The sequence below is a fragment of the Mobula birostris genome, chromosome 5 (assembly GCF_030028105.1).
Source record: "Mobula birostris isolate sMobBir1 chromosome 5, sMobBir1.hap1, whole genome shotgun sequence".
NCBI lineage: Eukaryota > Metazoa > Chordata > Chondrichthyes > Myliobatiformes > Myliobatidae > Mobula > Mobula birostris.
The window spans coordinates 64,487,820-64,503,496 of record NC_092374.1 but is presented as its reverse complement, the minus strand read 5'-3'; the positions used below and the strand labels follow the sequence as shown (position 1 = coordinate 64,503,496).

Sequence of the window (15,677 nt, the reverse complement as noted above, 5' to 3'; positions counted from 1 at the left end):
AAATCATATGGTTCGACAGTTCGCTGTGTTCAAACTAGCTACTGTACGTCCTTCCTACATTACATAGTGCCACCTGAGAAGTACCGCTGAAAGATTGCGAAAGGAAAATCTAAACAATACTGATCGAGCGTAACAAGTAATCAAAAAATGATGCTGCTAAATCTTCCAGGCTGATTAATAGCTCAAGGAAAGCAGGAAAGAAGTAGAGATGTTTGCTGATGATTACATGATGTTCTGTTCTGTTCATAACTCCTCAACAAAGAAGCAGCATATATCTACAAGTGGCAAAACCTAGACAAAAATTCAGGTGCAGACTGATAGCTGGCAAAACGTAATCATTGCACAGTGCCAGGCAATGATCATGTCCAACAAAAATATATCTAACCAACTACCAATGATATTCAAAGGGATTAACATCTCTTAAGTCCCTGACCATCAATATTGTGAAGGTCACCATTGATCAGAAACTTCTCGGGACCAGCAACATACGTACAGTGAACGACTTACCTCCTCATACCCAAACCCTTTCCACCACTTGCAAGGCCCAAGTGTGATGTAATACACATCAGCTGTCTAGATTACCACAGCTCCAACAACTTTCAAGACGATTAACATTATCCAGGACATAGCAATCCATTCAACTGGTATTCCTTCTAGCATTGAGGAAACCACCACTTTGAGATTTCCCTCCAGGTCTCACAACATCCTCCAAAATCTTGTGTTTAGAAATATATTGTTGTTTCTTCATTGTCAATAGGTCTATATCCTAAAACCCTAATGTTACATGCAATCAATGTCAAACACATCTATGCAGAGATCTTCCAAAATATACTTTGATATATATTTAAGATATTACTTGTTTTTTCTCTTAGACAGTCATTCATGTATGAAGACCATTTGCTTACATTCCAATTTGAAGTAACTACCAGTGGGGTAGGAGGTGCTTGTTAGGTGCAGATGGTTGGACTATTTGAAAGGCAGAATGCACTGTTTATACTGGATTTCCCTTGAAGAGTGCACTCCCAAATGCTTCTTCTCTACTTGAGCAACCTGGATCAGGAATTACCTCTGTTTGATGGGAATATCATGCTTCATCTGCCTTCTTCAGTTTCATACCATGACAGAGCTTAAAGCAGAACGATTTTTTCAGTAAATTGGTGTCGAGCAGCAAACAGCAGGGCTGTCGATCACAGATGGCTGCTTGTACTCAGTGCCTGAAGGGTGGCGATGTTGGCCTGGGAAAGTACACTGACAAAGTTTCATTTATTCTACCTATAGATCTGTAGAATTTTGCAGAGATAATATTGGTAGTACCTTCCCAGTGCTGTAAGTGGTCCACGTCTCTGAAGCATACATCACAATAGGAATTACTGCTACCATAGGGTCTGTGCTGTATCTCATTGCCTTAATCTTTAAACATTCTTTTTCTCAGATGACTAAAGGCCTGCTGATAAACTAGAGATTGTGGTGAATTTCACCAGACTCTACTAAATGTAGCTGTTGAAGTATGGAAAGTGCATCACATTTTCCTGGATCTTATCGTGAATGTTAACTGTAAAGGGGTATTGTGTAGTGGAGCAGTTTGGTGAAAGATCTTTGATTTGCTCAAGGCCCATTCTCTTGTAGACTTCACTGAACAAATCAATGATTACTTTTACAGTATTTATATCAAACACAAAATTCATCGTGTCATTCATCTTATTAAATATATTTGTGACATTCATTTTACCACAGCTCCCCTTATTTAACAAGAATAGAGGTTTATATATAGAAACATGATTTAAATGACATATTTCCCTTATAGGTGATTTGATTCTCTTTAACAACGAATACCACTAAAAATGAGGAATATTTAACCTATCTCTTACTTCTTTTATATACATTCATTGATAAGATTACAAAAATGTGTCACTATTGGTCAGAAGTACAGTACTGTGCAAAACTGTTAAGTGCCCCCCCCCCTTTTTTTCATATGGTGTCAGATGGTATGGCCTTCACATCATCAAGGCTGTCTGGGATTACCTGGAGAGACAGAAGCAAGCAAGACAGCCAAAGTCTGCAGAAGAAGCAAGATGCTTGGAACAACCACCCAGCTGATTTTCCTATAAATCTGCATGGCAGTGGACCTAAGAGAATTGATGCAGTTTAAAGACAAAGGCTGGTCACACCAAATATTGATTTGATTTAGTTTTTTACTGTTTACTCCTTAAAGTATTTTTTTTATATTTAAAACTTTTCATTTCATTATTTTCAAAGCATTTTTGCTTTACAGAATTTTTTAACATGCCTATAACTTTTGACCAGTATTGTAAATTCAAATCACAATTGAAGGCGGAGCTTAGGAGGGATGATGGCACCTAACGGCGATTCCTTTGTTTGCATCTTCGGAAACAGCTCTATTTCCACCTTTAATATCTTTATTTTTCCCTTTCAGGGTTCTTTTGAAGACTCTGACCTGGAGTTACACGCAGGCTTCGGTTCTTTGCAGGAATGGGACCCATTCTCGGGGTTCCATGACTGGCCCGTTATTCAACATGCCAAGAGTTTGGCCTGAGAGTCTCGATCGCATTTGGAAGCCTAAGATCTCAGGGCTCTGGAGACGGGCGGATCAAGGGTTGATCTCACGGCAGGAGACTCGTGTGTTGTTGGGGAGGCCGGAAAATCTTTCGCTGTGGGCCCGAAGGCCAAAGGTCTTTGTGATCTTTGGACACGGAGCTCCAGAAAAGCGACGAAACAGACTTTTAACATCATAAACAGCCGGTTGTTGTTAATGTCTCCCACTTGCTGTAAAAATGGGGGACACCTCCCTCTCCCTTGCCAGGGAGAGAGGGAATCTGTGGTTTGTCGAATGTCGGATGAAATGCGAAACCTTTTGGGTAACTTTGGTCTGTGTCTTTGCTATTGCTTAGCATACACTTGGGCTCAGTGACTGTACCGATGTGCTTTTTTTTGCTGGTGGGGGGAAGGGGGAGTCATTGCATCCTGCCGTTTATGCGCAGGAGGGGGGAGCTGCGGGGGGGGGACTTAGGGGTTCTCACGTTTAACTCTTCATTCTTTGGGGCACTTCTCTGTTTTCATGGATGCTTGAGAAGAAAAAGCATTTTCACGATGTATATTGTATACATTTTTCTGACGTTAAATTCTACCTTTGAACCTTTGAAGTGCGACTTATTAAAAACTGTTAAAAGTCAGATATTTAAAAAGGCTACTAGAATCGGAATCAAGTTTGATTTCACTGACATATGTTGTGAAATTTGTTATTTTGGGACAGTAGTACATTGCAATGCACAATAAGTTTCTTAAAAGCTATAAATTACGTAAGAAATACATATTTTAAAATTAAGTAGTGCAGAAAGAGAATAAAAAAGAAAAAAAATGGAATCTGAGCTGTGCCTAGCCACACGGTCATGGTGTAGAGAGATTAGAGCAGTGGGCTAAGCACATATCTTTGAGATACGCCAGTGTTGATTGTCAGCAAGAAGCAGATGTTATTAGAGATCTGTAGTTACTGTGGTCTCCTGATGAGCAATTCAAGGATCCAGTTGCAGAGGGGGATACAGAGGCTCAGGCTTCGGCGCTTGTTGATTATTACTGGGGGTATGATGGTGTTGAATGCTGAGCTGTTACCAACAAACAGCAGCCCGACGTGGGTATTGCTATCGTGCAGGTGATCCAAGGCCAAGTGACGAGCCAGTGAGATTGCATCCACTGTAGACCTATTGTGACAATAGGCAAACTGCAGTTGGTCCAGGTTCTTTCTTAGTCAGAAGCTGATTCTGGCCATGACCAACCTCTCAAAGCACTTCATCACAGCAGATGTGAGTGCAACGAGGTGATAGTCACTAAGGCAGCTCACCCAGCTCTTCTTGGGCACTGGTATGATTGTGCTCCTTTTGAAGCAGAGGTGGGAACCTCTGATTGTAGCAGTGAGAGATAAAAGATGTCCTTGAACGCATCCGCCAGCTGGTTGGCACAGATTTTCACTACCCTACCAGGTACACCATCAGGACCCTTATGTCTTGCAAAGTTCACCCTCTCGAAAGATCTTCTGTTTTCAGCCTTTGAGACAGAGATCAATGGGTCATCAGATACTACCAAGATTTGTACAGATATAGTTTTATTCCCCCTTTCAGAACCAGAATCAGAATCAGGTTTATTATCACTGGCATGTGTCATGAAACCTGTTAACTTAGTAGCAGCAGTTGACTGCAATACACAATATAGAAGGAAAAATAATTAAATCTGTTACAGTATATGTATATTGGAGATTAAAAATTGTGCAAAAGCAGAATTAATATATATTAAAAAAGTGATGAAGTGTTCATGGGTTCAATGTTCATTTAGGAATTGGATGGCAGAGGAGAAGAAGCTGTTCCTGAATCGCTGAGTGTGTGCCTTCAGGCTTCTGTACCTCCTACCTGATGGTAACAGTGAGAAAAGGGCATGCCCTTGGTGCTGAGGGTCCTTAATAATAGATGCTTCCTTTCTGGAACACCGCTCCTTGAAGATGTCCTAGGTACTTTGCAGGCTAGTACCCAAGATGGCGCTAACTAGATTTACAACCTTCTGCAGCTTCTTTCAGTCCTGTGCAGTAGCCCCTCCATACCAGACAGTGATGCAGCCTGTCAAAATGCTCTCCACAGTACATTTATAGACATTTCTGAGGGTATTTGTTGACATACCAAATCTCTTCAAACTCCAATGAAGTATAGTTGCTGTCTTGCCTTCTTTATAGCTGAATCGATATGCTGGGACCAGGTTAGGTCCTCAGAGATCTTGACACTCAGGAACTTGAAACTGCTCACTGTCTCCACTTCTGATCCCTCTATGGGATTGGTATGTGTTCCTTCGTCTTACACTTCCTGAAGTCCACAATCAGCTCTTTCGTCTTACTGACATTCAGTGCCAGGTTGTTGCTGTGGCACCAATCCACTAGTTGGCATATCTCACTTCTGTACGCCCTCTCGTCTCCATCTGAGATTCTACCTACAATGGTCGTATCATCAGCAAATTTATAGATGGTATTTGAGCTGTGCCTAGCCACACAGTCATGGGTATATAGAGAGTAGAGCAGTGGGCTAAGCACACACCCCTGACATGCACCAGTGTTGATCGTCAGCAAGGAGGAAATATTATCACCAATCCGCACAGATTGTGATCTTCCGGTTAGGAAGTCAAGGATCCAATTGCAGAGGGAGGTACAGAGGCTCAGGTTCTGTAACTTCTCAATCAGGATCGTGGGAATGATGATGTTAAATGCTAAGCTATAGTCGTTGAACAGCATCCTGACATAGGTGTTTGTATTGTCCCAGGTGGTCTCAGGCTGTGTGAAGAGCCATTGAAATTGCGTCTGCCACTGACCTACTGTGGTGATAGGCAAATTGCAGTGGGTTTTTTCAAAGTGGCAAATTTCAAAGTGTACATAAGAGATGTTGAGCTCATCTGTGAATGAAACATCACAGCAAAAAGGCTTTTAAATTGATACTTCAACTCAAGTTTCACACTGGCCAATAGAGGCTCAACTGCTAAAGGTTGCGGATAAATGAGAGGTTATCCACTTCGGTGGTAAGAACGGGAAGGCAAATCATTATCGAAATGGAGTCAAGTTAGGAAAAGGGGAAGCACAACGAGATCTAGGTGTTCTTATACATCAGTCACTGAAAACAAGCATGCAAGTACAGCAGGCAGTGAAAAAAGCTAATGGCATGCTGGCCTTCATAACAAGGGGAATTGAGTATAAGAGCAAAGAGGTCCTTTTGCAGCTGTACAGGGCCCTGGTGAGACCACACCTGGAGTATTTTGTGCAGTTTTGGTCTCCAAATTGGAGGAAGGACATTCTTGCTATTGAGGGAGTGCAGTGTAGGTTCATAAGGTTAATTCCCGGGATGGCGGGACTGTCATAAGTCGAAAGATTGGAGCGACTGGGCTTGTATAGTATGGAATTTAGAAGGCTGAGAGGGGATCTTTTTGAAACATATAAGATTATTAAGGGATTGGACACGCTGCAGGCTGGAAGCATGTTCCCGCTGATGGGTGAGTCCAGAACCAGAGGCCACAGCTTAAGAATTAGGGGTAGGCCATTTAGAACAGAGTTGAGGAAAAACTTTTTCACCCAGAGGGTGGTGGATATATGAAATGCTCTGCCCCAGAAGGCTGTGGAGGCCAAGTCTCTGGAAGCTTTCAAGAAAGAGATGGATAGAGCTCTTAAAGATAGCGGAATCAAAGGATATGGGGATAAGGCAGGAACTGGATACTGATAGTGGATGATCAGCCATGATCACAGTGAATGGCAGTGCTGGCTCCTCCTACTCCTGCACCTATTGTCTATTGTCTATAACATAATCCTAATGCATGGATTAATAATCATGTGTCATTATTGAAGTCTATTTCCATACCAAAGCAAAAGAGGGTCAAAGTCAGTGACAGGTCCATAGGTGTCATCAATGCTAATTAATAACAATATTTTTCTTTCTCATTCATGTTAAAACAATTTCCTCATTTGCAAGAGTTATGATAACATACACTCTCAATTTACAATCAATATTAGGTCGATCTCATAATCATTTTAATTTCTCTGATACTTGAAAGCTGCAAATGGCAGGATGTACAATCAGTACTATGGCCCTTCAAAAATTCATTTCTGCCAGTTTACTGTGCTCAATCCCTTGCAAGCCACCTATGCATTTCAGCAATATCAGTAAGATCTGAAGAAGGTGAATGTGGCATGAACCTAAAACTCAATTATTCGCACACCATAACACGTGAGGTGGAGAAGACTTTAAAATTGCAATGCCTCATCAGAAATCAAATGCAGTGACAATTTGAATGGCACAAATTCCTCTGATTAAGAATATAACTTTTCTCATACATAATGGTTTCGATCAATTGGGGAAAGTTCACGCCTGCATTGTAGATTTACCTTGGATGTGGTCCAAATATAGTCAAGTATTTATTTCCTTTCACAGTCCATCTACTAAAATAAATGGAGTCGAGATTTTTGTTTAATAAATTAACACAACCTCCTTGTCTTCAAAATAACTCAGCTAGTCAATGATCTACATGTTTCGGAAGTTTCGACTGATTTTCTTTAGAAAGATGTTGTTTTGTTCTACGCAGACCTGCTGTTGGAAAGAGCATGAAGTGGCATTTTACACTGAAGTTTGATGGGTCAAACTGTGCAATACTGTTTCTTACTCAGTGCTGTGAACTGAAGTATTTTTCTTAGGCTCACTATTGGAATCCATGTAATTTAACAAGACAAAGAAGATGGCTTCCAGATACCCACAGTCTGAGCGACTGAACAATCTGGCAACTCTATTCAAGAGGTACGTTAGGGAATCATTTATCCTATGGAATCAAGATAAAAATACACATCTGTCAGTCAGTTGGTGGATCGGCTATGGTAGTTTAAGTGGATTTCCAAAAGGAAATTTCATCATTGCCAAACTCTGCTAAGTCAAATACTCTTCTTCCAAATCTTTGATACTTTCTAGTAACATAAATGTTAAAAGGGAAGAAATAGGTAGAAAATTCCATATTTTTAATCCACGTATGGCAAGTGGTATCTCCGAACCTGGATAGCATAAGCCTGGGAGTGGAATTAGTTTTGTTATTTTTGTTTTCTGTTCTTGTCCTCAAAAGAACAGAAAACAGATATGGAGGCATGTTGACCTAACTTTACCAGTGTGACTTTAGTTCTTCCTGTGGACAATATACTTTTGTAGCCAGAGTAATGGTGGTGATCATTCTGTACAGGTACATTTCTATTTAATAGCTGCAGCTCTACCCACCGGTGACAGCCAAGAACTGCTTTGTCATGCACCTTTGTACAGAATTTAAATGCTTCAACCAGCTCTTACCAATGCAAGATGTTGGATGGTTCGCATTCCACCTACTGACATGTAAATTTGAGCATTCTTTTGACTCAACTTCTTCAGAAGGTTTGAAAGTAAGTAGAAATACATATTCAATACAATATACACAAAATGCTGGAGGAACTCAGCAGGTCACGCAACATCTATGGAAATGAATAAACAGTTGATGTTTCAGCCCAAGGTCCTTCTCCAGGATTGAAAAGGAAGGGGGAAGATTACAGAAAAAAAGGTGGGGGGGGAGAGGGGAAGGAGGATAGCTAGAAGGTGATAGGTGAAGCCAGGTGGGTTTGGAAAAATAAAGGGCTGGAGAGGAAAGTGGACCATAAGAAAAAAGGGAAAGAGGAGCAGGCCCAAGGGGAGCTGATAAGCAGTTGAGAAGAGGTAAAGAACCAAAGTGGGTATAGAAGAAGAGGGGAGGGGAGGGAATTTTTTTTAACTGGAAGGAGAAATCGACGTTCATGCAATCAGGTTGGAGGCTTCTCAGACAGAATTTAAGGTGTTGCTCCTCCACCTGAGGATGGCCTCCTTGTGGCACAAGAGGCAGCCCTGGACCGACATGGCAGAATGGGAATTAAAGTAAATGCCTGGCCACTGGGAAGTTCAATGTCTTGTATTTGATTAGCGTTCCATGATCCAAGGCTAGAGAAAGAAGAAAAGGATATTTTTCTTTCTAATACTGAAATGCTAGAAACTAATATTTCCTGCAACATAATAACCACTTCTGCTTCGAATGTGTCTCTTCCCAGCATGGCACCAATGTCAGGGGTATCTTTCTGAGGTAAATCCGTGCATAACATTGTCATGATGAAACAGTGGCTATGGCTAACTTACTGACATACTCTGACAGTGGTTGGCAACAACGTCACACAACCAGGTGGCATTTCAGATGCAGCTAAAGTGGGGATTTACAAAAGAGCATGACACTTCACACGCTCTGGATCTTTTCAATGATTTCAGGTTCCCTGGCCTCCATCACCTTATTTTACCTATGGATGTCCAGTCCCTACACACCTGCATCCGCAACCAGGAAGGCCTCAAAGCAATCCGTTTCTTTCTGGACACCAGGCGGAACTTGTCCTCAAGCTAAATAATTTCTCCCTTGGCTCCTCCCACTTCTTTCAAACAAAGGGTGTAGCCCTAGGCACTTGCATGGTCCCAGCTATGCCTGCCTGTTTGTCGGCTATGTGGAACAGTCTATGTTCCAAGCCTACACTGGTGACCATCCCGCACTTTTCCTACGCTACATCGATGACTGCATTGATGCTGCTTCCTGCACCCATGCTGAACTTGTTGACTTCTACTTTGCCTCCAACTTCCAATCTGCCCTCAAATTTACCCGGTACATTTCCAACACCTCCCTCCCCTTTCTCGATCTCACTGTCTCTATCTCCGGAGACAGCTTATCCACCGGTCTATTATAAACCCATGGACTATACCTCTTCCCACCCTGTTACTTGTAAAATCAACATCCCTTTCCCTCAATTCCTCTGTCTCTACCGCATCTGCTCTCAGGATGAGGCTTTTCATTCTAAAGTGAAGGAGATGTCCTCCTTTTTCAAAGAAAGCGGCTTTCCTGCCTCTATTATCAACACTGCCCTCAACCGCATATCCTCCATCTCACGCATGTCTGCTCTTACCCTATTCTCCCTTCACCCTACCAAGGATACGGTTCCTCTTGTCCTCATCTACGACCTCACCAGCCTCTGTGGCCAGCACATAATTCTCCGTAACTTCCACCACCTCCAATGGGATTCCACCACCAAACACATCTTTCCCTTTCCCCCACTTTCTGTAGGGATCACTCGCTACGCAACTCCCTTGTCCATTTGTCCCAACCCTCTGATCTCCGTCCTGGAACTATCCTTGCAAGTGAAACAAGTGCACCAGATGCCTCTACACCACCTCCCTCACTACCACTCAGGGCCCTGAACAGTTCTTCCAGATGAGGCGACAATTCACCTGTGAGTCTGTTGGGGTCATATACTGTGCTCGGTGCTCCTGGTGTGGCCTCGGGTACGTCGGTGGGTCCCGACATAGATTGGGAGTCTGCTTCGCTGAGCACCTATGCTTCGTCTGCCAGAAAAAGCGGGATCTCCCAATGGCCACCCATTTTAATTCCACTTCCCATTCCCATATATCTATCCACAGTCTCTTCCTCTGTAGGGATAAGGCCATTCTTAGGCTGGAGAAACAACACCTTATCTGCTGTTTGGGTAGCCTCCAACTTGATGGCATGAACATTGATTTCTCATACTTCCCGTAATTCCCCACCCCCACACTTCTTCATCATTTCCCATCCCCTTTTCCCTCTCTTATCTTATCTCTTTGCCTGCCTATCGCCTGCCTCTGGTGCTCCTCCCCCTTTTCTTTCTTCCATGGCCTTCTCCTTCTTTCTTCCATGGCCTTCTCTTTCTTTCACCAATCAACCTCCCAGCTCTTTACTTCATCCCCTCCCCCTTCAGGTTCCACCTATCACCTTGTGTTTCACCCTAACCCTCTTCCCCTCCCCCCCCCCCACCTTTTAAATCTACTCCTCAGCATTTTTTCCCTAGTCCTGCCAAAGGGCTTCGGCCCGAAACATCGACTGTACTCTCTCCCATAGGTGCTGCTGAGTTCCTCCAGCATTGTGTGTGTTGCTTGGATTCCCCGTGTCTTCAAATTTTCTCTTGTTTGTGATTTACAAAAGTTGCGCTGACTACTGAGTCGTCTCATTTACCTAAATTACCTATTAACTTTTCAAGTGGATACAGCATGTTGTTGAAAATCTCAGAGCATAATGTATTGTAAGAATATTTGAAGAATAGCACATCAAAACTTTCTATTCACTGAAAGAATTTAGAATATTGCATGAATTTTGTGCTTAAGTATTTACGTTAAACAATGTACGACACAGGCACACACAATCTCTCCACTTATATTATGCTAGTCTTTCTGTGCAGTTTGAACCTTCACCCACCTGACCCTTCGACCAACCCTTCCAAATATCTTCCGACACCCCCCCCACACTCACCAAATATTTATCCAGTTTTTTTCTATATGCATTCCAAGTATATGCTTGTGCAATAATGTAAGGCTCATCATTCAAGTACCATACTCAACAGTACCTGATATCTACCTCAACACCTCTAGGAAGGGAGCAAAGTCTCAATTACAATAGCATTAAATATTCAAACATACAACCGTTAGTACAAAATAAATATTATCACCAGGTTAAAGAAAATCAAGGTACCCTTACCAGTTTTTGGCCACAAAGCATTAACTGCAATTTCTCCCTTGAATTCCTCGGCCATACCCAGAGCACACATCGACATCCCATATTTAGCCATGGTGTATGCTGAGAACAGGAGTAAATTTTTAGATCATGAGCACTATAGTCTGCCTCTTCAGACTTCAGGAATAAGAAATATAAGCAATTTTTCCTATTTATTTCTAGATCAAACTGAAGATTTAAAGAATTATAGCACTGAAGGATATCATTTGACCTATTGTGTCTGCATCTGTGCTTTGAAGGTGCTAGCCAATTCCCCTTCACTGAGAACCCTACAGTTCTTTTCACTCACTGAAAGTGATTTTTGAATCAGCTATCACCAACTTTTCGGACAGTCCATACTGGACCTAGATAAAGCATTTGCTTAACAAAAAATAGCTTGTTGACTCTGATAAAATACTTTTAATATCAGTGGGAAAAATCAAAAAGCCCTCATGGTCTTAAACCACAAGATGAGCTCTCCCCTTAACTCCATCTGTTTCAATGACAACAATTCCAGTTTCTCAAGTCTCCCAGAAAAAATACATGAACATCTCTTCTGCTCACCACAGTGATTCTTGAACCATATCGGATTCATGTTGAGAGGAGGACTCAAATTCAGAATGTGCCCATTTTCACTCTTTTTCAGATAAGGAATGCACAATTTGGACCTAAAGCAGAGGAGAGAAGAGTCACGTACAATGCAAAATGCATAATCTAATTTGAATTAGCATACTGGTTTTTCAACAGAAAACTGGGCATAAAATTTCAGCTTTTATGTTAACAACTCAGAAGAATCTTTACAAATGATTATCGTGAGCCAACAAAGATATTTTTACCCTCATCTTGCACTTATATAGTATCCTTTTCAATTTCAGAGAATCCCAAAGCACTTGTTGACCAGTGAAGTGTGGATATTACTGTAATACAGAAAATGCAGCGGCAAATATTTTATGCTATGGAGATGGATTGTGACAGAATACACTGAAAACATCTCCTCGAAGCACTTCTTTAATTAAAGACTAATTACAATGTTCATCAAAAGTTTTGACATCCGTTTTGCCCAACTTCCACCCAGCTTTATTCAATCCTTCCAACTCCCTGATGCCCCCCACCCCCCCCCCCAACTTCATCATATATGTCTTCTACATATAATACAGGTCTTTCATGCAATCCCATCCTGCCTGAAAAATGAATGGATCTAATTCATATTAAAAGGAGGAAGTGATGGCTTGAGAGATGTCACAAAAGAAATTTACAAGGATGTTGCCAAGAGTGACAAGGGTGGACTCACTTTCAATTATATGGAGGATGTAGAGTAGAATTTTTATTGAGGCATATAAAATTCTGAGAGATTTTGATAGGCTGAATAGGAAAGGTCTATTTTATCCAGCAGCTACTGCAATAACAAGGTAATTAATTCAAAAGTAAATAGAAAATGATAACGGGGGAGTTCAGATGAAAAAAATCTTCCGACCAAAGACTGGTAGGTTTGAAGTGCTTCAAGTGGTGGTGGAGGCAGAAACTACTGTAGTATATATATAGTATATATAATAGTTCCACTGAAAAATCAGTTCCTGAAACATTGAATCTGTTTCTGTCTGCAGACACTGCTTGACATGTTGAGTATTTCCAGCATTGTTGTTACTTCATATTTATTATAGTTCCTTGATGAGCAATAAAATGTCTTCAGGCAGTGATCAGGAAAGTGAGGAAGATCTAAATATCCTTTGTCAACAACATGTGGATAATGGGCTGAATGGCCTTATTCTGTACCATGAATTTCTACAATTCATAATGGAAGCTGTTGTTGAAGATTTCTGCTACCTCGGTTCCTCCCTTGATTGCTTAAAAAAGTCTTCTCCTTCAAAAAAAGAAGAGGTTATGTTTGTATAACTACCTACACCAAAGAGTGGAATTACTTGAAAATGCCATGCAGAACGGTTCTCCTGAGACAGTCCTCAGGTTCAAGTATGATTATGTGGGCAAGTGGAGTTAAACTCAGGGATGTTCCATTTCTTCAGGAATGTGTTTTCAACACATCTTTGAATCTTTCCCATCTGGGAATCTTCTTCCATGACTGAGCTTAGAATGGAGTGTCTGTTTTGAGAGTCTGATGCCAGGCATGTAAGCAATATGGTCTTCCCAAAGTAGCTAAATGAGTGAAGTTACTTCTTCATACTGAGAGGCTAAACCTCAGGGATGATGTTGACATCGATTTTGTTATCCTCCAGGTGAATTTGAAGGATTTAGCAAAGACAGTATAAGTGATATTTTTTATAGTGCCTTGCAACGATTGCTTTTGTAGTCCAATCTCAAAGGCATTTAAGAGGGTAGGGACCACAGCTACCCAATAACCCATGGCTCAGGTCAAATAACCTCTTCCTCAACTGAGCAAAGGTTGTGCTTCCATCACCAAAATGACACACATGGTAAAATCTATTTTCGGAATGATCTATTTACAAAGCTATTTGTTTCTAACAAATTAAGTGGCAGCTTTTGTACTTAACTTACAAGCACCATCAATTACATCACATCATTACAGTAAATCTTTTTTTATGTGGTGTTGGCAGTATATAACGGCAAGAGAATACGCGGATATTATTTCATTAGGGCTTTCCTCTGCAGTCTCCTTTAATTGGATGTTGCTGAAAACCAAGAAATATTCAAGAATGGTGCAAATTAGATTGAATACACAAAAGCATTTCATCAGCTTGAAACTTTTAGTGCAGAATTGAGAGCTTATTTGGAAGAAGCATGTACTTATATTGACTCTTTCACATTGTCAGAATCAGTTATCACAGACACGTGAAATTTGTTCTACGGCAGCATTTCAGTGCAAGACATAAAAATCACTATAAAGTTACAAAAAAGTAAATGATGCATAAAATTAACAATGAGATAGTGTTCACAGGTTCATAGACTGTCTGGAAATGTGATGGTGGAGGGGAAGAAGCTGTTCCTGAGTTGAGTGTGGGTCTTCAAGCTCCTGATGGTAGTAACAAGAAGAGTCTATGTCTCAGGTGGTGATGATCTTTAATGATGGATGCTGCCTTTTTGAGCTGTCAGCTCTTGAAGATGTCCTTGATGAAGGGGAGGACAGTGCCCGTGATGAAGCTGGTTGAATCTACAACCCCCCGCAGCCTCTTGTGGTCCTATGCATTGGAGCCTCTGTACCAGGCTGTGATGCAAACAGTCAGAATGCTCTCTAAAATTAGCAAGAGTCATTGGTGACATACCAAATCCCCTCCACCTCCTAATAAAGTACCATCTCTGGGGTACCTTCTTTATGACTGCATCAATGTGTTGGGCCCAGGATGTATTTTCAGAGATATTGACGCCTAAGAACTTGAAGCTGCTCTCCCTTTCCACTAACTCTCCTTAATGACAACTGGTGTGTTCTCCTGACTTCCCCTTCCAGAAATCCACAATCAACACCACTCAACCAGCTGATCAATCTCATTCCTATACACCTTCTTGTTGCCATCTGAGATTCTGCTAATGACAGCGGTGTTATTGCCAAATTTATAGATGGCATTTAGCTTTGCCTAACCACACAGTCGTGAGCGTAGAGAGTGTAAAGCAGTGGGCTAAGCACAGCTCCTTGAGGTGCACCTCTGTCTTGATAAGGAAGTTGACAATCCAAAGGGAGGTACAGACATACAGGTTTTGAAGCTTAGTGTGAGATGAATGTGTTGAACACTGAGCTGTATTTGATAAAAGGGAGCTTGATGACGTTGTCTAGATGCTCCAAAACTGAGTAGAAAGCCAGTGAGATTCCATCTGCTGTAGACCTGTTGTCGTGGCAAGCAAAAGCACTTCATGTCCAAGATATCAATAGATCCGTACAAAGTGTAGATATTGAAGGAATCAAAACATATGGAGACTGTCACTGAAACGGGCCATGGGACACAAGATCAGCTATGTTTTTCTGGAAAGCAGAACGGGCACAAGGGAGAAGATCCTACTCCCACTTCTACTACAAATGTTCTTGCGTGCAATGTGGTGAAATCCAGCAAAATAATCACACAAAAAAGCAAATTTCTGCAGATGTTTATTGGTTGAACCCATCTTTAGTCAACTTGATCTATCACCTCCTCTTTCATGTTTTCTTGTTAAATAGCTGGTGTGGAATTACACCAAATGTCACAGCACAAACACAGTCAATTCACCTCATGTTTATGGTTCCTACACACCTGCACCCTACCTTATCTCACCCTATAACAACACAGTTTTATCCCTTCTTTCCTTCATTTACCCATCTGGCTTCCTTTTATATATGTCTTTGTTAATTGTCTCTTGCTTACATGTCCTAGCAACTTCAAGACTCATGCAGAAACTTAATCTGAAACATCAACTATCCCTTTGTTTCTGCAGAGGATTCCTCACCCACTAAATTCCCTCAGCAGTTTCTTTCTGCTGCAGATTACAACATTTGTCATCTCTGCTGGAAGTACACAGCAGGTCAGGTAGCATCAGTGGAGATGGAAACAGTTTCAGTTTAGTGTCTAGCCTGAATTCCTGAGTACTTCCAGCATGTTGTATTTTTATTTCAG

The 15,677-nt window shown here is 41.4% G+C and overlaps 1 protein-coding gene across 2 annotated transcripts in view; it reads right to left on the bottom strand.

Annotated features, from left to right (window-relative positions):
* hsdl2 (hydroxysteroid dehydrogenase like 2) overlaps nt 1-15,677 on the bottom strand; it is a 150,251-nt gene that overhangs the window by 14,835 nt on the left and 119,739 nt on the right. For both annotated transcript variants that reach the window (XR_011886013.1, XM_072258177.1), the window contains exons 5-6: nt 11,689-11,792; nt 11,110-11,208 (exon numbers count right to left, since the gene is read on the bottom strand). Coding sequence is in view for 1 of the 2 variants with exons in the window: in XM_072258177.1 (XP_072114278.1) it covers nt 11,110-11,208; nt 11,689-11,792 (203 nt within the window). In the remaining variant the exon portion in view is untranslated. The remainder of the gene's footprint in view (nt 1-11,109; nt 11,209-11,688; nt 11,793-15,677) is intronic.